Raw genomic sequence first — 22,593 nt, 5'->3', positions numbered from 1 at the left:
CTAGATAGCCCCGCAAAAAAGTCAGAGACTGTCAGATCCGGTGATCTTGGTGTCACCATTATTTAACGTCCTTTTTTACATTTCGATGACTACAAAACGTTGCTCAATCATAAAATGCTCAATACAGAATATATATTTTGAAATTTTCTGGAAAATTCCGGGGGGTTGCTGGCTTCCCATATTTCATACAAAACTGATATTGGCATTGCAAAATATTACAAAACTATATGACATTTTTTTGACGTTCTTTAAATAAGTTTGTCGAAGGATATGCTAATGAGGTCCCAACCGACGCTCAAAAAATTAGGTAAACCAAAATCATGTGCGGAAATAAGTTGTAAGTTGGCCACCCTGTATTAGATTTAATATATTATAATAAAAGCTTTAAAAATATTGTTTTATATGTTTGTTATGAATTTCAACATTCGATATTTTTATGCCTGTTTCATTAAATGTGCTAATATTGTTTGCCATTTATGTATGAGTTGTATTTATTTTTACATTTTGTGGTCCGCTCACATATTAGTATGTGTTTTTGTGACCAGTATAAGGTGGCCGCTCACGTATCGAAATGTGTTCATCTAGCCCATCTCAGGTGCACCTTAGATGGACCCGGACCAGGAAGACTAACAATGGACATGAAAAAACATAAAAAATGGGGAGCAAGAAAATTCCAAAAGACCATGTAGAGTATGTTTAGCCAAGAAACCCGATTTATTTGTGGATTTTGTTGTGTTCCACTCCAAAGAGTGATACAAAACAAAAGATTTTGTTGTGTATCACTCTTTGTATGATTTTTTGGTGTCGGATTGTGGTCCCGTGGTTAGTGCGCGGACTCTTGAATCAGAGTTTCTCGGTTCGAACCCACTCTACCACAATTTGATACCTAACTTCAATAATGAGCCGCTTAGGCTCACAGAAATAGTATGAAATTGAAGTATTTTTGTAAATGATAAAATCACAAATACTTTTAAATTATCTTTTATTTAAGAAAAAAATTATACTCTGGTATAAAATGTCTATGCATTTCATAAAAATATATCCAGTACTTTAGGAGTTGTGTGTGTTTTATTGAATGATTATACCATTCATGCGATGGCATAGAAAATGGCTAGCCTCAAGGGTTTGTAAATTTAAAGGGAGTGTTAAAGACATATATTTTTTACATTTTTATTTTTTTATGTTATTTTTGGGTCAATTTAGTTAAATTGATGTGCAATATAATATTTAAAAAAACAGATTTTTGTATTTGACATATTGTTACATTGATCAAATTTTTATTTCGCTATAGAATAAATTAATGTTGGTTGAATCGATGTCTATTTTTAAGGCCTGCAAATGATTGTTAAATAACTATGAATGTTTCAAAACTATCCAAAATTATCCAAATTATCATTTCACATCCCATCTGTGCTATGAAATAATTTTTTGATGAAATTTATTCCTATGGTAACGTATTGAAATATAAAAAAGTACATATACATATTATCAATTTATTTAAGTAAAAAGTATTTACTGAAGGATATGATATCGACCCTTTTCCGACTTAATATTTTTGCTAACATCAGATAGGTGAAGATAATTTTGTGATAGTCAATATACTCAAAATAAATATAATCTGCAAAAAAATCTATTTGAATCGATTATAGGTGTGTCCTTCGATTGCTTCGAAGTACTTTTTTTCCATCTTTTCTTCTCTTCTTTTTTCATGTTCGCTCCCTAGGTGGAGAATATGGCCAATCTGAGAAGTTTCTGTCACGTGCCATCTCCTTGGCATCCCCATCTTTTAAGTCAGTCCGGCATCTCAAAGTTCCGCTGAGTATAGTCGGTGAATGGTCGTCAGCGGCCTTCCGGGGCGCCGGAATCCTCGGAGTTGGGAGAAAAGACATGAAGGGTTAATACTCTGAGGTGGCATTCATGTCCCAACCATTTCCACCTTAGGACTTCTGGTATGAGGGGCTGTTGGGTTCTTCTCTTCACATCCTCATTCCTGATAAAGTATACCACCAAAAAAATAGTTTTTTTCTAAAACATGCGTATATTCATTTTAGCAAGATTAGCCAAAACAAGATGATCTTTCCCTAACTGATGTTAACAATGTTCTGTTGGAAAAGGCTCGATTTGTTTGTTGACAAACACGCTCACAATAAAATTTACAAGAATTACCTCATGAAACAATAATTTTCATAAGATGATGACGTACAAAAGGTTGCGCACAAAATTAAAATTACAACTTCCATTAAAACTATTTTAATATGCATCTAATAAATATTTATATGACAATTTTTCTTTCTGCTATTACGTGTTATTTTATTATTTTTACAAATATATAATATATAAAGTATATGATAAGCTCTCTTTCTTAAAGTGTTGTTTACTTAGTACTGACTGTGACATGTCTGACTGTATATTTATAAAATAAATATTCAATGCACATTTTGTTTTTATTTGCTCACCACATTTTAAGTCCACGAATGCTTGTTTGGGTGTGAGAAATCAATGTCTCATATGTTGGGCACCACAAATTTAACAGCATGAATACTGTCTGGATATTGGATAAATGTACTCGGTGAAGACCATCTATTTAATGCCTGCATTGTGACTGTTCTCTTATATTTATATGCTGAGAAGCATGAGAATTAATATAGGAGTGGAATATTTATAATAGAAACAGATGCAGATCATCTAAGTGAAGAAGCGCAGGGTGAAGGATATTCCTCCTATATGGGAAAGGAAATGGAGGATAAATAGGTAGTATAAGGGAGGGCTAAGATGCGCCAGACTCGTGTTAGCTTATGTAAGTTGTTCACTACTATTAATACGTACAATTCTTTGCTAAATATCTTGGGATCCAGGAGTGTTTTAAGATTCTAATGACATAAGTGTAAGACCCTAGTATAAAGGCCATTACTGCTATATGGGAAATTAGTAATAGTTTATTTAAGAGGAGATAAAGAAAAGCAAAATGACTAAGGCACTCGGGGCTACGGCACTGGATGTAATGGTCATATGCGTTGTCCTATGCACCATGTAGGTTCGAAGAGGGTCAACGAAAAAACTCAGTCCCAATTTTTTTTTCCTATTTATTAATTATAAATAAACGTTTAACACGACCAAACAGAAAACAATATATATTTATATAAAAGTTAATTATTGTAACTCATGTTTATACATATTATCTCATCCTTAAAAAACAAATTCCAACATAACAATACAAAAAAAACTCGTTTCGAAATAACTTCACATCTGTTATCATTTTGACAGATTGAGGTTATTTTCCATTTAGGGTAGATTTGCCAGCTAGTATCGGCTTATTTTATAAATAACATTAAAATTATGCTTATTAGTACATGAATATAGTTATTATACAATACGTTATGTATGGAATTAGTCAATCCTGATTAATATTCACGAAGCTAGGTCGCTTAGTGATTACATTTGATTTGGTTATGACAAGTTTCAGTGATGTCTTCGAGTACGATTTTTGTATCTCAGGAAGGTCCTGCAAATGCCTTGGCACTTAATAAAGATTGTACGCAAGTTGTTATAGCTGGCAGAAACGGTAAGTTAAAATTCAGAAGATATTCCTTTATATTTTTTCCATCCAAAATTATTCGTTTTGCTGTTTTATATTTTCTTTACGCTAGTTATTTCACGAACATATCCATGCAATTATGTTATTTGTTGTGCCTTTTAATTTAATTTGAATGTATCAGATTTATTAGTATTAATAGAGAATTGAAGAAATAAGATATATTGAAAAAATACCTTTACTACTTTGATATTTTTAAATATCATTACATGAATCCTGGTAGTGTTTATCTGGATTATTATCAAGTCGTTTGCGCTTGTTGCCCAGCAGAATTAGCAGTGTCCATTTTGGTTGATGCCATACAAAATGCTATCAGCATCTGAGCGTAAAATCTAAGATATTTGTCGAATGAAATTCGAAGACACCACCTGCAACATGTCACCTGCATTATATGACAGACTTTCTGACAATATTTTATATCTACAAGATATTTTTTAATCATAATAAGAACGACACACGAGGGATAGTAATCCTTAAAAATATTAATGCCTTAAAAGCACATATCACTCTTTGCTTTAAAAATCGCACCCTCATTTTGATACTAACAACTCTATTGAGTATAGATTATTATCTAGTATTTGTAACTATTGCTGTAGAAATATTGAGAATTATATGTTGACCATTACCGGCAAAACATTGTTAACGCCAGTTCGATAAGAAATGTTTTGTTTTCATAAATGTACCAAAAATAAATAAATCCCATGTTTTGGAAAAAATTATACTCTCTGGAGCTTCCAAGGTCACTCCAAGATAATTTCAAACTATGTAACTTACTGTTCAGATATTATATATAGCATATTTATTTTTCGCAGTGTTATCTTGATCGTTAACACATGAAAGAAAGGTGTTCAACCCTCCGCTTCAGGTACCAGTCTAGAGTAATACTGAATTAATATCAGAGTGAAAAAAATGACAGCAATGACATCTGTGGATATTTGTGTGTAATTTGTCATAATTGAAAAATATTTCGAATAGGTATTTTTTTTAATTAAATTATTTTAACATAATTTCCATCTTCATAATACATTGATTAAATGAAGAAAAAAAAAATTAAATAAAAAGAACCCACTCCTCAGAGAAAGTCCGATATCAGTTTTCGTACTGCCGGAAAGGTTAACATTTTGCTTATTCAGTATACACATATTATATTATGTACCGTAGAACGGGGCTTCTTGAACTTTGTTGTGTTACTTGAGCCCAGTACAAAAAAAAATTAAATCTGTATTTGGTCTACAATAATGAATGTATCGTGACAATAAGTGTCACCTGTCAGGAAACAATGAATCATGTCGATACGTTCATTATTGTAGACCAAATACAGATCTGAATAAAAAAAATTGTACTGGGCTCAAGTAACACATCAAAGTTCAAGTAGCCCCGTTCTACGGTACTTTAATAACCATTAAATATACTAACTTAACTATGCTGAAATACACCCGCAAATCTATGTAATACATTTATTTCATTCCAAAGAAAAAATCAATTGCTTAATGAAAGAAAGCAATATGGTGCCTATATTTCTTGCCATAGTCAAAAAGTATAGGTTCAAAATCATTTCCCAACTTTTTTATTAGGTATTCTTTACAAAATATATTAATGTTGTTTTCTTTTTTAGTTTTCAAAGTATTTTCTATTGAAAATGACGAATTCAGTGAAGTCTGCAATCTTCGAGTAAAAAAAAATCTGAATGTGAACTTTTCATCTATTGACGTTGCTTGGAGCAGTATTGATGGTATGTATACCCCTGCCAGTATAAATAGAACAGCCAAATTAATATACTTTCTCCTAGAACTCTGGTACCTACCTGAGGAGCTTAGGCAGGAACAGCAGTGCAAATTTTATACCAACTTGGCTACTCAGTGTTGCCAATCAAAAATCGTTAAATGTGCTAGAAAGAAAAAAGAACCACACTGTTCCCTCCGCAGCTATCATATGCATGCAATTTCTATGTACCCGTTTTCATTTAATTAGCTTCCTCCAGATATAGTACAGAACTCAAAGGTAGCTTCAGTTTGTCTAAGCAGAGCAGAAAATAATTGAGGATGCTGTTGTAGTTCCTATGGCAAATTCTTAAGATCTACAATTTCTCTAATTAACGATCACAAAACAACCACCTGCTGAAGGAATAGTAGCATTACTAATATTGAAATTGTCCGCCTCCATAGTGTAGTGGTTAGTGAATTGAACTGCTGGTTCCAAATGAGGTCCCTGGTACCATTCCCAGGGGGTCTCAATTAATATAGGTAATTTTCCGGAACCGATACTTGTAGCGTAGTACAAGTCTCCTTTCCATAATTCTGCATAAAACCACTTCGATACGGTGCAGTATCCTATAAACCATCGGGTACAGATAAGGCTTAAAAGAAGAAGAATACATGTATAGATAATAAATGTATTTTCCCAAATTATCCCCGATTCTGTTATCAGTCCTATTTTAAAAATTCATTTTGCTTTTATTACTTTGTCTCTGCTCACTTTCAGTTTTATTTAAAATTTGACCTCTGGTAAGAAAAAATACTCATAATCGGGCAGTTTGAAAGCTTATTTTTATAATTTTATTACAGTTTTATTAGATAATTTGCACCGTGTGATGTTTTTCACCTCTGAACTGTTGCTTATCACATTTAGATTCTGCTCATCATATTTGCAATTAGGGTCATACTCTAATTTCATTGAGATTGCATCATCCATTCTGTGTGACCGGATGACATCATTAACACAACTCCTTAATGTATTTCACATTAAGTATGTATTTCACATTTTTATTTATCGAATTACACTAGTAAACTTGTGTCTTATATCTAGAGTTTTAGTAAAGGCACTCTACACTATGTAAAAAAACATTAACTTCCTTATGGAGTCGATGCCTAGGTACAAATCCAGGCTTATATTAAATTAATATTCTTTTTTCTTCTTCAAACCCTTATCTGCACCCCAATGGCGCATAAGGCACTGCCTCATATAAATGTAGTGTTATCTCGATTGTTAACACATGAAGGAAAGGTAATCAGCCCTCCGCTTCAGGTACCAGTCTTGGGTTTTATTGAATAAACATTAGGGTGAAATCACTTATGTTTATTTCACACCCCCCTGGGACCATTACACTACTGAGGCGGAGAATTAATATTAGATTGAAATATCACATTTATTATTAAACCCCCGGCAATCTTACACAGTAGGGTATCCAACACGAAAAGTGAAAAAATTGACAAATACCCACCATATTTTATAAAAGTACTTATTTTCTATTTTTTATACTCACATTATCAAAAACTGTTCCCAATTTAAAAAGTTTCGCAAAATACTTTTGTTTCGAAGTTCTTTTTTTTAAATTGTCTTATACACATCGTTAATGTGTAAATAATTGTGTAATTATCGTCATTACAAGATGTCATACTATCGCTGCATTATATTATACTCTCATATTATTCCCGTGTGTATCTTATTTTAAACCTAGACAACAAGACTTGTTTCAATGTTCCTTAATACGAGACTATTGTAAAATATACGAAGATAATAAAAACTCTAATTTTACCAAAAACATTTTTTTTACAAATAAGGGCAACATATTTTTTTGAGAATTTTAAATAAAATATGAACATAAAATCTAAGATACATGCTAATTATCACTACATTCTTTACATGTGTTGCCTTGGTGCTTCCCACAGATTGTCTGTCGTAAATTTTACAAATGTCCCATAATTTAGGGTTAATTGTAGTAACAATAATTTTAAATAATTTATTAGGTGCCATTTTGTAAAAATACTACAAGGGCGCTTAACTGTGATTAAATTGAGGAAATAAGCAATATATTGTACCTGCAGACAGAATTCCATATTGAATTGTTGGCTAATATATCCATAATTAAAAAAGGTTTATTGGATTGAATTCTACATTTATTTATGTATATGTTAATACGTGACGCGTTTCATCTTATTAAGACATTATCAAACACTCGATGTTATAACATTGTCAAACACATGTTTCATAATGTCTTAATAAGACGAAACACGTCACGTATTAACGTATACATAAATAAATGCAGAATTCAATCCAATAAACCTTGTTTAATTTTGGATATATTACCCAAAAATGGAATAAGCAATGTTTACCACAGCCTTGAATTATATTTTTGTTGTTATTTTTTGTAGAGTCAAAACATGCTTAATTCAGCGTTCACTTGTTCTATAATTATATTTTATTTCTAGAAAATACATTGGCGACAGCTGCAACAAATGGAGCTGTGGTGGTTTGGAATCTTGGGATATTGGGCAGGTCGAAACAGGAGCATGTATTTTTTGACCACAAAAGAACAGTTAACAAGGTTTGAATTCTTCCTTTTCTCCTTCTTATTCCTCATTACTGAGGGTCACACCCTTGTGGAAGCAATGACTCTTCTCCAGTTATCCCTTGACTGTGCTGCACGTAGCGCTCCCACCACCGAAGTGGGGATCTTCCTCTCCCTCTCTTCCCCTCCAGGCTACCGATCACAACCAGTCGTTCCAGACTATCCTCGTTGCCACGCGCAACGTGTCCAAAGAACTAGAGAATCTGTTGAGTACAGACATTGGCCAGAGTCAAGCCATCCAAGCGTAGTTCCTGGCGAATAGACTCGTTGGTGCGTCTAGCTGTCCATGGAGTTCGGAGCATGCGCCTCCAACACCACATTTCGAAAGCGTCAATTTTTCTCCTTTCTGCTTCTTATATGGTCCATTTTTCAGCAGCTTAGAGAGAAATGGAGTGGACCAAACTCCTGACAATCTTTATCTTGGTATTGTTACTCACACCCCGGTCTTTCCAGATTTAGGTTTGAATTAAAATGATGAAATATCAATAAATATATTGTACATTTGGAATAAGAAGAAAATTGTTTAATTCGTGTTTTAATCTCAAATCTGTTATTTTTTGACATCTCATCAAAGATGAAGTAGAATATGGAAGTCTGGGCATTCACGGGGCTGACGACCGTCATCGGCTGGTTTAAGTGATTACTTTACACACGTGTAACATAATAAGCTTAAATAATAAAAATGAAAATGGTATTTTCTGGCGTTTCTCATGTTTGTGATTATAATCCAGGATTTGGACCTCACATACTAATATAAGAGTTTCTGCTTAGTAAAAAGCTTCTTTACATCTCACCAATAGATGTCTCTAGTGAAGTTCTAGTGATTCAAGAACAAGGTTTCTAAATTGGTTCATATATAAAGAACTTCCAAGAATTTGAGTAGTGTGGTTGTCAATAATGGGTAGAATTGGTGAATGTTACACGTGTGTAAAGTGATCACTTAAACCAGCGGATGATGGTTGTCAGCCCCGTAAATGCCCAGACTTCCATATTCTACTTCATCTTTGATGAGATGTCAAAAAATAATATGAAAATTTCTCCTGTAATTGGAGATAATCCAGATTTTGTGAACAAGTATTTGGACACACTCAAAATGTTGTCTCAAATCTGTTGTTGTTACATAAATATCACTGGTAATGATCTTTAAATTATCGTGTTTATAATTACTTAAGTTTTCTGGTGATTCAAAGAAATTATTTTTGTGTGATAAAAAGCAGACTGACTTTTGCTTCCTCGTAAAAATTAAATAATCCTTTTTCTCTGATGTATTTATTGAGTTTGTTGACTGTCACGAAGGTCGAGTTGTATCTAAAAATCACCCAAGGTCTGAGCTATATAAATAAATTGTACAAACAGCAGTTTGTTTCCATCAATACTTCGAAATGTGTTCTTTTTTCGTTCCAACTTGACGTACATCAACAAATTTAGAAAATTTACATTAATTTTAAAAAAGTTCAAAGAATTTTAGTTTTGTACTGAACATTTCTTAGTGGAACTGCATTTTATGTAAAAAAATAACAACTATATAGTTTTTTCCACATTTATTTTATTTGACCAGTGACTGGGTTTCATCGTTACCGACATCATCAGACTTGTAGGAGACTAGACAAAATTCTGTTTTATGCACAAGACAGAGGTTGAAAACCATGATTGTATTAAATTTTTTGTGACAAAATTAATTTAAATTAATTAAGGCACGAGATTGATCTCCTGCCTTTGTGTAATTGATATAAAGATAATGATTCTGTGCCCTACACACCATTGGGTGCAAATAAGGTTTATAAAAGAAGAAACTGTCTTAAGTAGAGATTTTATTACGAAAATTAAGAAATTTTACGCTTTCCATTCTTCTTTGAATGAAGGTAGTGGAATCACAAGATTGAAATTCCATCATACATTTCAAACAGTAAATATTTTGAATACAAAATTTAAATTTCTTAAAGGAATTTTGATTCTAGTTATGAGTGTGCATTACGATTGAATATTTTATTTTAAACCACAATATTTTCATAAAATCCTTTTGTAGCATGATTTACAAAAATAATTAAAGACCACTGTTTGTTTCTAACCTGTGTATTTCCTTGATCAATGTAAACAGTGGATTGTGATTTTTTTATCATTTTGTGTTTGTTATAGGTCAGTTTCCACTTGACAGAGCCAGCTCTCTTGATTTCCGGTTCTCAGGATGGGATGATGAAATGTTTCGACCTTCGAATGAAAGATGTAGCCAGAACATTCTTTAGGTACGGTATTTTAACCTTTTGACTGCCGGCAGGTACATGTATGGCGGTACCCAGCACGCCGCGAATTTTACCACAAAAATAAAACCTTCTAAACATATCGTTATTGAATGTGTAATAACGGTCATTTATAAAACTTACCAAATAAATGAAGAGCGCGTCAGTCGTGCAGTCATTTATCCATAATCATAAAATTAATTGTTCATGGTGCAGGGTTGTCACAAAATTTGTCATAGATAATATGAAAACTAAATTATATGTCAAAAGTAATTGTTTTTGTTAGTTTAATATTAAAAGTATACACACACACACTATGATTTTAAAAAATTAAAAATCTTCAGAATCGACACTAAAATCACTGTCATCAGATTTGACAGTGACGGCAACTCGGGGATTATTGGACATTCCTGAGCGCCATTAGTTGATTCGATGACAAAGCTCTCTTTAATTTACGTTTAAAGTGGTGAAAACAAATTCTGTTTCAATTCTAAGTATGCAAAGATATTCTCAATAGTTGTCACTATGCGTTCAATATATTTTTACATTTTAAATAATTAATTTTCTTAAGTAAAAGCCTATTTAAAACGGCGCGTCTTAAGACATAATTTTTGTATGAGCGGCGCTCCATTCACAGAAAATTTTGCGTCTTAAGACCCCTTTGGCAGTTAACCGGTTAATGCCACAAAATTCAATCTCATTAATATACCATAAATCGCTTAGGTACCCTCCCCGTGCTTAGTACTACAAAATATAAAATTGCATTGATGTATTTATCTTCTGTGCGTGTCATGTCAGGTCCCCCTGACGTCGACTATCACTTGAGAGTAATTGTCCTTATCTTGAGCAGTTCTAAACAGCGCCTCGTCGGTCCTGATTCCCATCCAATCTCGCATATTCCTGAGCCAGGAGATCTGTCTTCTGCCCACACCTTGTTGACCCTCTATTTTGCCTTTTATGATTATATAGGTGCAATAGCTTGTACTTCTCTCTAAGCACATGCCCCAGATGGGACACCTTTCAGACCTTGATATCAGTCAGCAACTGTTTCCCCACTCTTCCTCTTTGGAGCACATTTACATTGCTGACCATATCAGTACATGGAATGCGTAACATTCTACGATATAGTTACATTTCTAATGCCTCTAATTTCTAGTTCATAGTACTGACTAACACCTAACCATTGTGTTAAAACCTAACTAAGTACTGACCAAACATAACAGAAGTATTGACCAAACTATCATCTGACCATGTGTTTATCCAACTAAATTATTCGATGTGGATTCTTTGAAATTTCTCTGATACTTCTTCTTCTCCGTCTTATTCCTCATTGCTGAGGGTTGTGACCCTTGCAGAAGCAATGACTCTTCTCCAGTTATCCCTTGACTGCGCTGCACGTAGCGCTCCAACCACTGAGGTGCCTGCTGCTGCCTTAATTTGATCGGTCTATCGTGTGGGGATCTTCCTCTCCCTCTCTTTCCCTCCAGGCTACTGATCACAACTAGTCGTTCCAGGCTATCCTCGTTGCCAGGCGCAACGTGTCCAAAGACTGGAGAATCCGTTGGGTATAGATAGTGGCCAGAGTCAAGCCATCCAAGCGTAGTTCCTGGCGAATGCACTAATGAGTCCATTCGCCAGGAACCACGCTTGGATGGCTTGACTCTGGCCAATATCTTCTCTGATACGGATGTGTTTAAATTGCATGCTCTTTTTCCAGTAACACAGAATCAGTTCGTGACGTCCAGTTCAGTCCGCACGTCCAGCACACGTTTGCTGCTGTGTCGGAGAATGGCAACGTCCAGCTGTGGGACATGCGAAGAGCTGAGAAGTGCTTCCACCAGTTCACGGCGCACTCGGGGCCTGTATTTGCGTGCGACTGGCATCCGGAATGCCATTGGCTGGCCACTGCATCCAGAGATAAAACCATAAAGGTAAGAACGTAGGCATCTTCTCAAAATTACTAAAAATTAAAAACAAATATGTATTATGTAATAATCAATTGAATGTAAACCTTTGATAGCATCCATGAATTTTAACAAAGAAAGACAGAAAGTTAACATGATTCGAAGGCATGGCCTAGGTGACGTTGTCCATGATAGAAGGACCTACAACCTGAGGACGAGGAGAGCTGACCCCAACAGTCTACAAAGACGATAAGTTGGGATGGAGCTAGGAAGAAAAATAATAATTGGATGCTAACCTTTGACACATTATTATTGTCTTTCTTCTTCAGCCCTCTGTCCTCCACTGCTGGATATAGGCCTCTTCTATGCCCTTCTATTTCCTTCTGTCGGTTGCTGCTCATAGCCAATTTTTACCCCCTACAGCGGCTATGTCGTCAGACCATCTTTTTTGAGGTCTTCCTACACCTCTCTTATTCTTCCTAGATCTCCATCTTAAAATTTTAGGGATCCATCTTGTGGGGTCTTGTTGACATGTCCTGCTTATTGCCATTTTAGTCTTGCTACACGATCCATGATATCTGCTATTCTCGTTCTGCTCCTAATTTCCTCATTTCTTATTCTGTCTCTTAGGGCGTTTGTGCATTACACGGAATTTTACCGTCCAGCACTTCAGTTAGCATGATAAAACGGATGATTGGCTTGGATTGGCTCGTGCTTTTATCTTTCTTTCTTCAGTGTGCTCGATCGGTGCGTGATCGCGGTGCGCGTAAATTCGATCACGCTAAACTGTCATAGTCACTTTTATTTTAAAAAAACGGACTGCCTGACGGTAAAATTCCTGTAGTGGCTTAAACCAAGCATGGATCTTTCCATGGATCGCCGTGTACATTTGAGCTTTTCTACATTTCTTTTTGTAAGAGCTATGGTCTCTGATGCATATGTAGTCACTGGCACTATACATGTTTTATATGTTTTCCGTGTTATCATTGTACAGCTTTATAAAAAAAAGTTGTCAAAAAATTCAATTTCAGTTATATTGTAATAATTTCTTTTATATTACTTCTTCAAACCCTTATCCGCACCCCAATGGTGTATATATCCACATACTAAGAAACTGTCTGTGCTCCGACGTCTAATAAATAACTTTTCAATCAATAAAAAATTCCTACTCCAAGAATTCATAATACTTGATGTTTTTTTTAATTTGATGTTTTAAATATAAAATCCTTATGTGAGATGGCTAAAAATATATACTTGGAGATAGCTATGTTCGTTTTACAATATTAAATAATTACAACTTTAGATTACTTTGTTTGAAAAATTTTAAATTAAAATGTTGATAAATATTTTGAACAAATTATCTGAGAAAAACATATATTCTACTTTTTACTGTCTTAAATATCTTTAAACGATTTAATAAATTTTTATATTACGAAAGCGTAATTTCATAAGTTTGTCTCATTCGCCGACTACTGACGTAATGAAGAGCAAAGAGAACACAGATAATACAATGATTGATCAAAATTCTTAAATAATTTATTAAATAATAATTGAAATATCAAATTTTATAACTGATCTTTTACATATTTTCATAAATATCATTGACAAAAAGACCTTGATTATATTATTAATTGATAAACAAAAAAAATACTTTCTTCCGTCATTTTTATCTTATTTTTATAAAATGAAAACCTTGATATTCGTATGCAATATTCGTAATTATTTTGAAATATTAATGATTATAACATTAGCGCGTGTAAACTAATCTGGCCTTGTGCGAGTATTTTGGCAGTTATCTCAAAAATATGATACCATCCAAGGCCACTTTCACAAATAATTATTCCCATATCTGCATTTCAGCTGGATTTTTCCTCTCAAGGTCTAATTATTGACAAAATAATAAACTGTATTGATTTCCTGTATTTCATAAACTCTAATTACATCAATAATCAGCTAATTTTTTAACCCTTATTCGCACCCTAATGGTGCATAGGGCACTGCATCATATAAACGCAGTGTTATCTTGATCGTTAACACATGAAGAAAAGATGATCAGCCCTCTGCTTCAGGTACCAGTCCAGGGTAATATTGAATAAATATTAGAGTGAAAAAATCACTTATATGTATTTGACCCCCCCCCCCTGGGAATCGAACCCGGGACCTCCAGAGCGGTAGCCGAGCGTGCTGGCCATTACACTATGGAGGTGGTCAAATGCCATTTTATTTAGATAACAAATAAAAACTTCTAACTAAAAGTGTGTCAGGTCAAATATAATAAAGGGAGTGCCTTCTAAGCCACTCATAATATCAACCCCTTGTGGTATGAAGTCCATAACCTCATGTGTCGAACCACGCTGACTACTACACTTAGACAGACTTACATAATTTACAATTGTGATAACACCGCATCAATTCATAATGTGACGCTTTGTGCACCATTGCTGAGTATACAATAACCCCTAATAATACAGATAATATCAATAACATAATTCTAAAACTGTTTGATAAATCATCTCAGGCAGAAAATGAAAAAAAAAAAATGTAATCTATTTTATATTTTGTTTATTAAGTATTTTTTAAATATATTTATCCGTATCAAAATATTATCTCAAAGGACTCGTACGCAAGCAAGTACGGGTATGCAAGACCGCGTGCCTAATACGCATATAATATAATATTAATATATGTAAAAATAAAACACTTATACCATAAAAGAACACTTTTTGAGTTTATTAATGTAATCATGACTAGTTTTGCGAACTTCAGATGTTCTCATCAACAGATGAAAATACTTGTGCTTACACAAGATGAAAGATGAAGACAGATGACAGATGAAAATGCATTAAAAAAAAGTGCTGTTATAGAATTGTTTTATTTTAAAATTTAAATAAAAGATTATGCGTTGTCTGAAAATATTACATCATTTTATAATTGTCAGTTGTCTTAGTACATATACAAATTTTACAAAATGAACGCTATCTCAACTAATTTCCTATTGTGTTAAACATTCTGACCGTTGCACCCTAACATTCCTTTACTAAACCAACAAAAATATTTATATTATCTTAAGCAAACAGACATTCAATCTTTACTCTTCCGCAGGGTTCAAATCTTGTTTTCATTGGCTGTATTTGTTTATGACTGTTGTGATCTAATATATCATGATGCTACTCAACCGGCAATAGGCATTAGAGAACTGTTTACCTATATCAGTACTGAGACCTTTTACCGGATCGAGTCTCTCTTCTTCCGGTTTGATCCGCTTCATTCCGGTTCATATCACACGTCGGTGGCCTTGCGTTAGGTTGATGGACTGCCTCCGAATAAAACTTCTCACACTCTAAATGCCTGATTTCTGACAGGAAAACATTATTACAAATCTTTATTTTTATTGGTGCAGTATCGTGTGACCTTCCTGGTTTATTGTCGTCACTAAATATGTCCCCGGGCGAGTAAATAAATACCCTCTGCTTCGTTACTCACTTTAGTTGTTGGGTTTTATTCGAATTTGTTACATTTTATTTCGCTTCCTGAATTGTGGCAGATGTTGCCATTTTCTAAATGTATTTTTTTTATCATTCGAACTGAATCAAATCTTGAGTACTAAAGGATCGCATTTTGATTTTTAATATCCATATATGTAAGTATTGACCATTTTTAGTGTTGATAATTTTTACTATTTATTTGTTATCAAAAAAATCAATAAATCAAAATCTGTTGTATTCTTGTATGTTATTAACAATTTATAGTAGTAATTTTTTGTCTGCCTCTGTAGTATGTTGGTTAGTACATTTGGCTACCATCCACAAGCTTACTGTTTTGATCCCTGGTGGGTTAAAATAACTATAATAGATTTTTTCACTCTAATATTTATTTACTTTTGAATTATGTTCATACTTTTATTTTTGGATGACATATTTTCAAATAAATGTCACAAATTGAATTTCAAAAGTAATAAAAAAAAATTATAAAGTATTTTTTTCTTAAAGAAAACACTTGTTTTTTTTACCACTTGAGTTTAGCTTCCATCTTCAGGTCTAAATTTAAACAGTTAACATTTAGACCTGAAGTCGTCATAAAATAAACTCAAGTGGTAAAAAAAAACAAGTGTTTTCATTAATAATATCACCACAAAGTAAATGCCGAAACAATAAATAAAGCATTTTGTTATCACAAAGGCTTTATTTCAATTCAACCTTTTGCTTCTTCTTTCTAACCTTTATCCACACTAAATATTGCAAAGGAAACATCACATCAACGCAGTGTTGCATTGTTCATTAATTACTTGGAAGCAAGATGATTATTCCTGCATTCCAGGTATCAATCCAGGAGGATAAAGTGAAAAACCAATAAATATTATAATTTAAAATAACTTAATTTTTACTCCCCTGGGAATCAAACCCGCATCACCTCTAACATAACCAGTATAAATTACATAATTAGTACTTCTTTTCTATTGTTAAAAACATCAAATTAATATAATTTATATAATTTTCATTGACAAGTAAAGGGTTATAAATATTCTAAAAAAATCTCATGTTTTCTTCCGCCAATAGTAAATCGAACTTCGCACATCGGTCCACATTTCTCATGAGATTTAAATTATCTGCATGTTGAATGTTTTCCGTCCAATAAACACTACTTTAAAACTGTCATCATTATCAGTGACCTACTTTTTTTATCACCGGCCATTTCTATTCTTTCCCTGTGCAAAAAATATTTTTACCAGACTTTTATCTGAAGCTATTTTTAATATAAATATGTATGTATACGCTCGCAAGATGAGATGGGCATAGTATGTGTGTAGACATTATTACCTTATCTCTTGTTACACGCGTATGAGTGCATAATTATTTTCCGTCTATAAACTCAAAACTCAGTAAAACCGGTTTTGTTATTACATCAATTGTTCTGTTCGATCAATATTATATATCACTGTTTCTCAAACAGTATAATTTCAGAACAGCGTTTATTTACATAACATACTTAAGACACACAAGACATGCGCAACGTGACCCACTAAGTATAGTGACTTTTCAATGAGTCACAAATTTTATAATTATATAATGTACATGTGGACATCATGATATCATTTATAATTTATAATAACTAACAAACCATCATGCCACTTCTCGGCAGGGGTTGGCAGAGAGAATAGAACGCCACACCAATTTTTTTTGTCACAATATTCGCCTCTTCCATATTCATACATCTTCTCATACATTCATGCCGATTGTTCTCCGACTCCTGACATGACCACTTTCAAGTATTTAAAATACTTGATCATGCCAAGTTTTCCTCAGTCTTCCTCTGCTTTTATTACCAACCACATTCGATTCGTAAATTTGTTTAACCATCCTTTCTTCACTCATTCCATTCACATGCCCAAACCATATTAAGACACCCTCTTATTTTTATAATTCAAAATAATTATAAAGAATTTGAAACTTAAAAACGGATATGTTTATATAGCTGCAAAAATTACATGAATTTATGTTTTATTATATTATTATTATACCTATACAAAGTAGATGTGGCCAAATCAAATTAATAAACTAAATTAAATAACAACTTCATTCAAAGAAAATATTTACCAGTTTTTTTTTATTCTTTCTTTTATAGCTTATTACGCCAATCAGCATTATTGCGTTTTGCATATTTCTGGCTCCTAATGAATTTGAAATGAAAAATTAATACTGGAAAGAAATATAAACCGAGAAAAAAAACAAATTCATTACCAATCAGGTAAACGAAAAAGTAACGATTACCCATTAGTCATAGCTCTTATAAAAACTACAGTAATGCTTCTCCATTTAAATTTCATTTGCCTACATTGTGGAAGTTTCTGGGTAATTTTACACATATATATTTATTAGAGATAAACATTATTTGATGGCGGAGCAAACAGAATTTTAAATTAAAATAAACAATTTTAAATTAAATTATAGATAGAAAATACTGCTTGTTTATATCTTATATATATAACCCCTTAGACGCTGCGTGCCACTATACAGCACACTTTATGTCTCTTGCGTGCTGTGTGCCGATATATAGGCACAGCCATAAAAACTTTTTGTGTGCTATACAGAAAACATTTTAATTTTCCATTATGTAGGGAACACTTGTCTTTATCAGCTTTATATTTTTTTATTTAAAAAAAAACGTCACTTTTTTTTTTCGTGGTTTCATGCAAGCGTAATATGACACGGTGTTTATACAAACACAATGCCTTATTTTTTGTGTATTATTGACACTTTTCGTTGAAATTTGAAAAATCGATTGCTGCACCTAAAGGGTTAAGCGTTAAGAAGCCTGATGGCTCTCCTCTCTAGAAAACATACCCCATAACAATAAAAAATAAATAATTTACATAACTGAGTTGTAAAAATAGCTTAGCACTAAATCGGTTAAAGGTCTTTGACCCAAAATATTTTTTTTATTAGATAAATTTGTATCAAAATATAAACAAGTTCCTTGCCAAACCAATTTGAGAATCTCTGTCGTAAATAACACTATTTATCTTAACCTGTTGAAATATTTATCAAAAATTTCTCATATGTTGATTCAAACTGTTTTGCAGCATGAATGTCGCTCTAAATCTCCAATAATTTGTTTGCACAGATTCGTGTGATTTCTTTTGTTTATAGGGCATTCCGTGCATATTTTTATTTTTCTCTTTTGTAAAATAAATTCACGCAAATAAATAATCATAATTTTTGGCAGCCGCTCAAAGAATATTGCAAATGTGACTTCTCTGCCTACCTTTTATATTTCAGTATTCTTTTAATCTGTATCTTTGTAAGAAAACAACGAGTACCTTTCATATTTCAGTATTCCCTTAAGGTAGGGACTGACCGGAGCATTTCGTCGTAACGTAACGTCGTAACATCGCTCGCGGCGAGCATCAGCGAGCATCCGAAACTATGGATGGAGCGCACGGCTCGCTGTACTGACTATACGAATGCTCGCATCGTAACTTGTTACGTTATTACGAAATACCTTTTATACTACCTTTTATAAGAAAACAACGATCTAGTTCCCCTGCCTCCATAGTGTAGTGTTTAGTGTATTCGGCTGGCGCTCTAAAGGTCCCGGGTTTTATCCCCATAAACAAAATCATCATCTTATCATGAAATTTCTCTATTTTTTATTTGCTTATTATTTATGTATTCAATTTTAAATATTTATCAAGCATTTTAATGTTACGAAGAGTGGTTGAAAAGTTTGCAGTCCTGGTGTTAGGTGAAATCTTATTAATCTCTTTGAAAAAATGTTTTGGTTTAAAAGCTAAAAAAAACATCAGCCCAGTAAAACACAATAAAAATGTCAAAAATGACAGCTATTTCTAAGAGATGGCAGATGTTGCCTGTAGTAGTAAATAGGTTAAAAGTATTCATGTCAACAATAAATTAAAATTAACTATCTTTGGTAATTGATTTGGCAGTTGCTTTGTGATAATATTTTACTCGGTAAATACCACTATTTCTCAAAATCTATTGTGACAAGTGTTTCGATGCATTCAGCATCATTATCATAAGAAATATTGATATATATCATATGTTGAATCCATCAAAACGCGTGTCACAACACATTTGACAAGTAAAATTATAATTAAAAATAAAATCAAGTAGTATTTTTTTTTACCTTTTTAAAAGTATAAACTTGGTAAGAAACGTGTATCATTCTTCCCTTTTTATGAAAGAAGATGGAAGTCTGAACATCCCAAGGCTTACGACCCGGCATTTGGCTGGCTTAAGCGATGACTTTATACACTTGTGTAACGTTCACCACTCTTCCCATCATTGAACATCCATATTGCTTAAATTCTTTAATATTTTTTACTCGTTGAGAATTTTTTACCCAATCCTCATTTTTATATAGCGGAAAAGAACATATTATATTTTTATTCAAATATTACTATGGAATATATTACCTTTCTGTTTTCTTATCTTCTTACCTGTATTGGATACTACCATATTTTACTTGAGGGCGCTAGAAGCAAACATAGAATTATCCACCAAAATCAGAAATTGTGCTATATGGTAAAGGTCAAAATAAAATTTAAAACTAGCACTATCCCAAAATACAAATTATTATGTGTAGGTTAAAATGTTGAGGTTTAAATCAATTTTGTTTTTTAATGATTTTTTTTTTCTTAAAAATAGCTACTTTAAATATTAACTACTGAGTAAAATTTATTTATTGGAAACTTGCCCACAAATCAATTTGACTACTTAATTGCACTACATATGTATTTATAAATATACGCTTTGTTTATATAACTAACTTACTATCACACCGTTTTCCCGCAAAGGTAGGCAGAGAGAATAGAACGCCATACTACTGCTCTCTTTGCAAATGTTTTCAACCTCTACCACATTCACGCATCTTCTCATACATATCCGCCGATTATTTTGACTCCTGACTTGACCACTTTCAAGTATTTTTTCCTCGGTCTTCCTCTGCTCATTTTACCGATGACATTTGTTTCATAAATTTGTTTTACCGTTCTTTCTAAACTCATTTGTTCCACATATCTAAACCATCTCAACACACCTTTCTTAATTTTATCGTTAATGCTTATCTCAGCATTGCATTGTTTGCTTATTTAATTCACCATTCGAACATCTATCATACATTGTTTTGCCGCACATTAGTCCGAGGAATCGCATTTTGACTTGTTTTATATAAAATATAATTTAATTGTTTGATACATTCAAACCCTTATCCGCACCCCAATGGTGCATAGGGCACTGCATCATATAAACACAGTGTTATCTTCATCGTTAACACATGAAAGAAAGGTGATCAGCCCTCCGCTTCCGGTAGCAGTCCAAGGTATTATATTGAAAGCTGTCCCCACCGCATGCCCAGATCTGATACAGAAGCATCTAGGCTTCCTGACAGATCTGCTCTTGCTAAGCAATTTTGTTTTTTTTTTTAACTAAGTTGCTAAATTTATTGAAAATATGAAACAATATAAAATTGTATCCCAATTTCCCTGCCAGTCCAAGGTAATATTGAATAAATATAAAAGTGAAAATATCACTTATATATATTTGACCCCCCCTGGGAATCGAACCCGAGACCTCCAGTACGGTAGCCGAGCGTGCTGACCATTACAATACGGAGGCGGACAAAAATTAAAAACAATATATATATATATAATAAATAAAACCCTTATCCGCACCTCAATGGTGCATAGGGCACTGCGTCATATAAACGCAGTGTTATCTTGATCGTTTACACATGAAGGAAAGGTGATCAGCCCTCCGCTTCTGGTACCAGTCCGGGGTTATATTGAAAAAATATTACAGTGAAAAAACACTTATATTTATTTGACCCTTCCTGGGAATCGAACCCGAGACCTCCAGAACGGTAGCCGAGCGTGCTGACCATTACACTACGGAGGCGGACAATAATTGTTTGATACAATGAAATTAATCTAATAAGTATAATGTATTTTTTCTATATATATATACATTTTATAACAAGAATCACTTATTTGAATGTGTGTGCATATTTATGATGATTATTGAAGAATACACGCATCGCTATTTGTGTTGACCGATGTAAATGCCAAATGGTGGTATCCCAAATACTTGTTTTTATTTAATCTAGGACACAGAAAAACAAATAATAGTTTTATTATTCCGAGTGTCAACAACTTCACTTTGCTGTTTTTACATTTGCCAATATCGTACGCTGTTAGTCTCAAGAGTATTTATTTTTAGTCAAAATAAAACGTCAGCCACGGACAACGTGTGGCTTTTAGTATCAAAACCAGACATAGCCATTTCATTTGATGAGTTACGAATGCAGTTTTGCAGAGTATTTGGAATTGTAAAAACATAAGGCCAAAACATATCAATTTTTAGAAGCAACTGTGAATACATGCATATATACACGTAATAATTTCAATACTGATGTCGACAGATAGTTGAGATTTGTTAGAGCAAAACTATTTCATATCTTAGACCAGTGTTTCGCAAACTTTTTCTGTTCGAGGTACACCTGTAAAATCAAGAAATTTTAGGGGTACACCAAAGATAAAAACATAGTTTATTTAATATTGATTAAGTGTTTAAATGTATGTAATGCGTAAACATATATCGCTCACTCCTTTCAACAACGTCATGTATCAAAAATCGACAATTTTCAGTTGTGCATGTTTTCGGAATGCCCAAAAAATGTACTATATCCCAGCAAAAGCGGCATATTTTTAATTTAATATTTACCAGCTACAGGGCAGAAAGTGTTGTTTTTGCATTTTGAAGAAAATGTATTGTTTAATAATTTTTTTAAACATATAAAATATTTTTCAAATGGAGAAAGAACCTTCAGGTTTTACCTAAAAAGATCTGTTGCACAGTAAAACGTTCAAAAAGCGGGCTTTATATTTATTTTTTATGTATTGTATTATATTTTTAAACTTTAAAAACATTCCCCTGAAAAATCAAGTTTTTTTATTTATGACGTTCTTGAAAGGAGTGAGCGTAATGTCACATATAC

The 22,593-nt window shown here is 33.1% G+C and overlaps 1 protein-coding gene across 3 annotated transcripts in view; it reads left to right on the top strand.

Annotated features, from left to right (window-relative positions):
• Positions 1-3,237: 3,237 nt before the first annotated feature.
• The window catches only part of Wdr24 (WD repeat domain 24), a 37,329-nt gene continuing 17,973 nt past the window's right edge, over positions 3,238-22,593 (top strand). The window contains exons 1-5 of one of the 3 annotated variants that reach the window (XM_088269198.1): positions 3,238-3,562; positions 5,208-5,324; positions 7,801-7,916; positions 10,077-10,183; positions 11,895-12,108. In XM_088269198.1, the coding sequence (XP_088125324.1) occupies positions 3,466-3,562; positions 5,208-5,324; positions 7,801-7,916; positions 10,077-10,183; positions 11,895-12,108 (651 nt within the window). In that variant the 5' untranslated portion in view covers positions 3,238-3,465. Of the gene's footprint in view, positions 3,563-5,207; positions 5,325-7,800; positions 7,917-9,327; positions 9,447-9,538; positions 9,577-10,076; positions 10,184-11,894; positions 12,109-22,593 lie in introns of those variants that run through there. The other 2 variants (XM_088269200.1, XM_088269199.1) reach the window with 2 other exon arrangements.

Source organism: Brachycentrus maculatus, unplaced genomic scaffold (assembly GCF_059751285.1).
Source record: "Brachycentrus maculatus isolate JH-2025_06_01 unplaced genomic scaffold, ASM5975128v1 h1tg000340l, whole genome shotgun sequence".
NCBI lineage: Eukaryota > Metazoa > Arthropoda > Insecta > Trichoptera > Brachycentridae > Brachycentrus > Brachycentrus maculatus.
The sequence above is the reverse complement of the archived record's forward strand: the minus strand, read 5'-3'. Positions and strand labels throughout refer to the sequence as shown.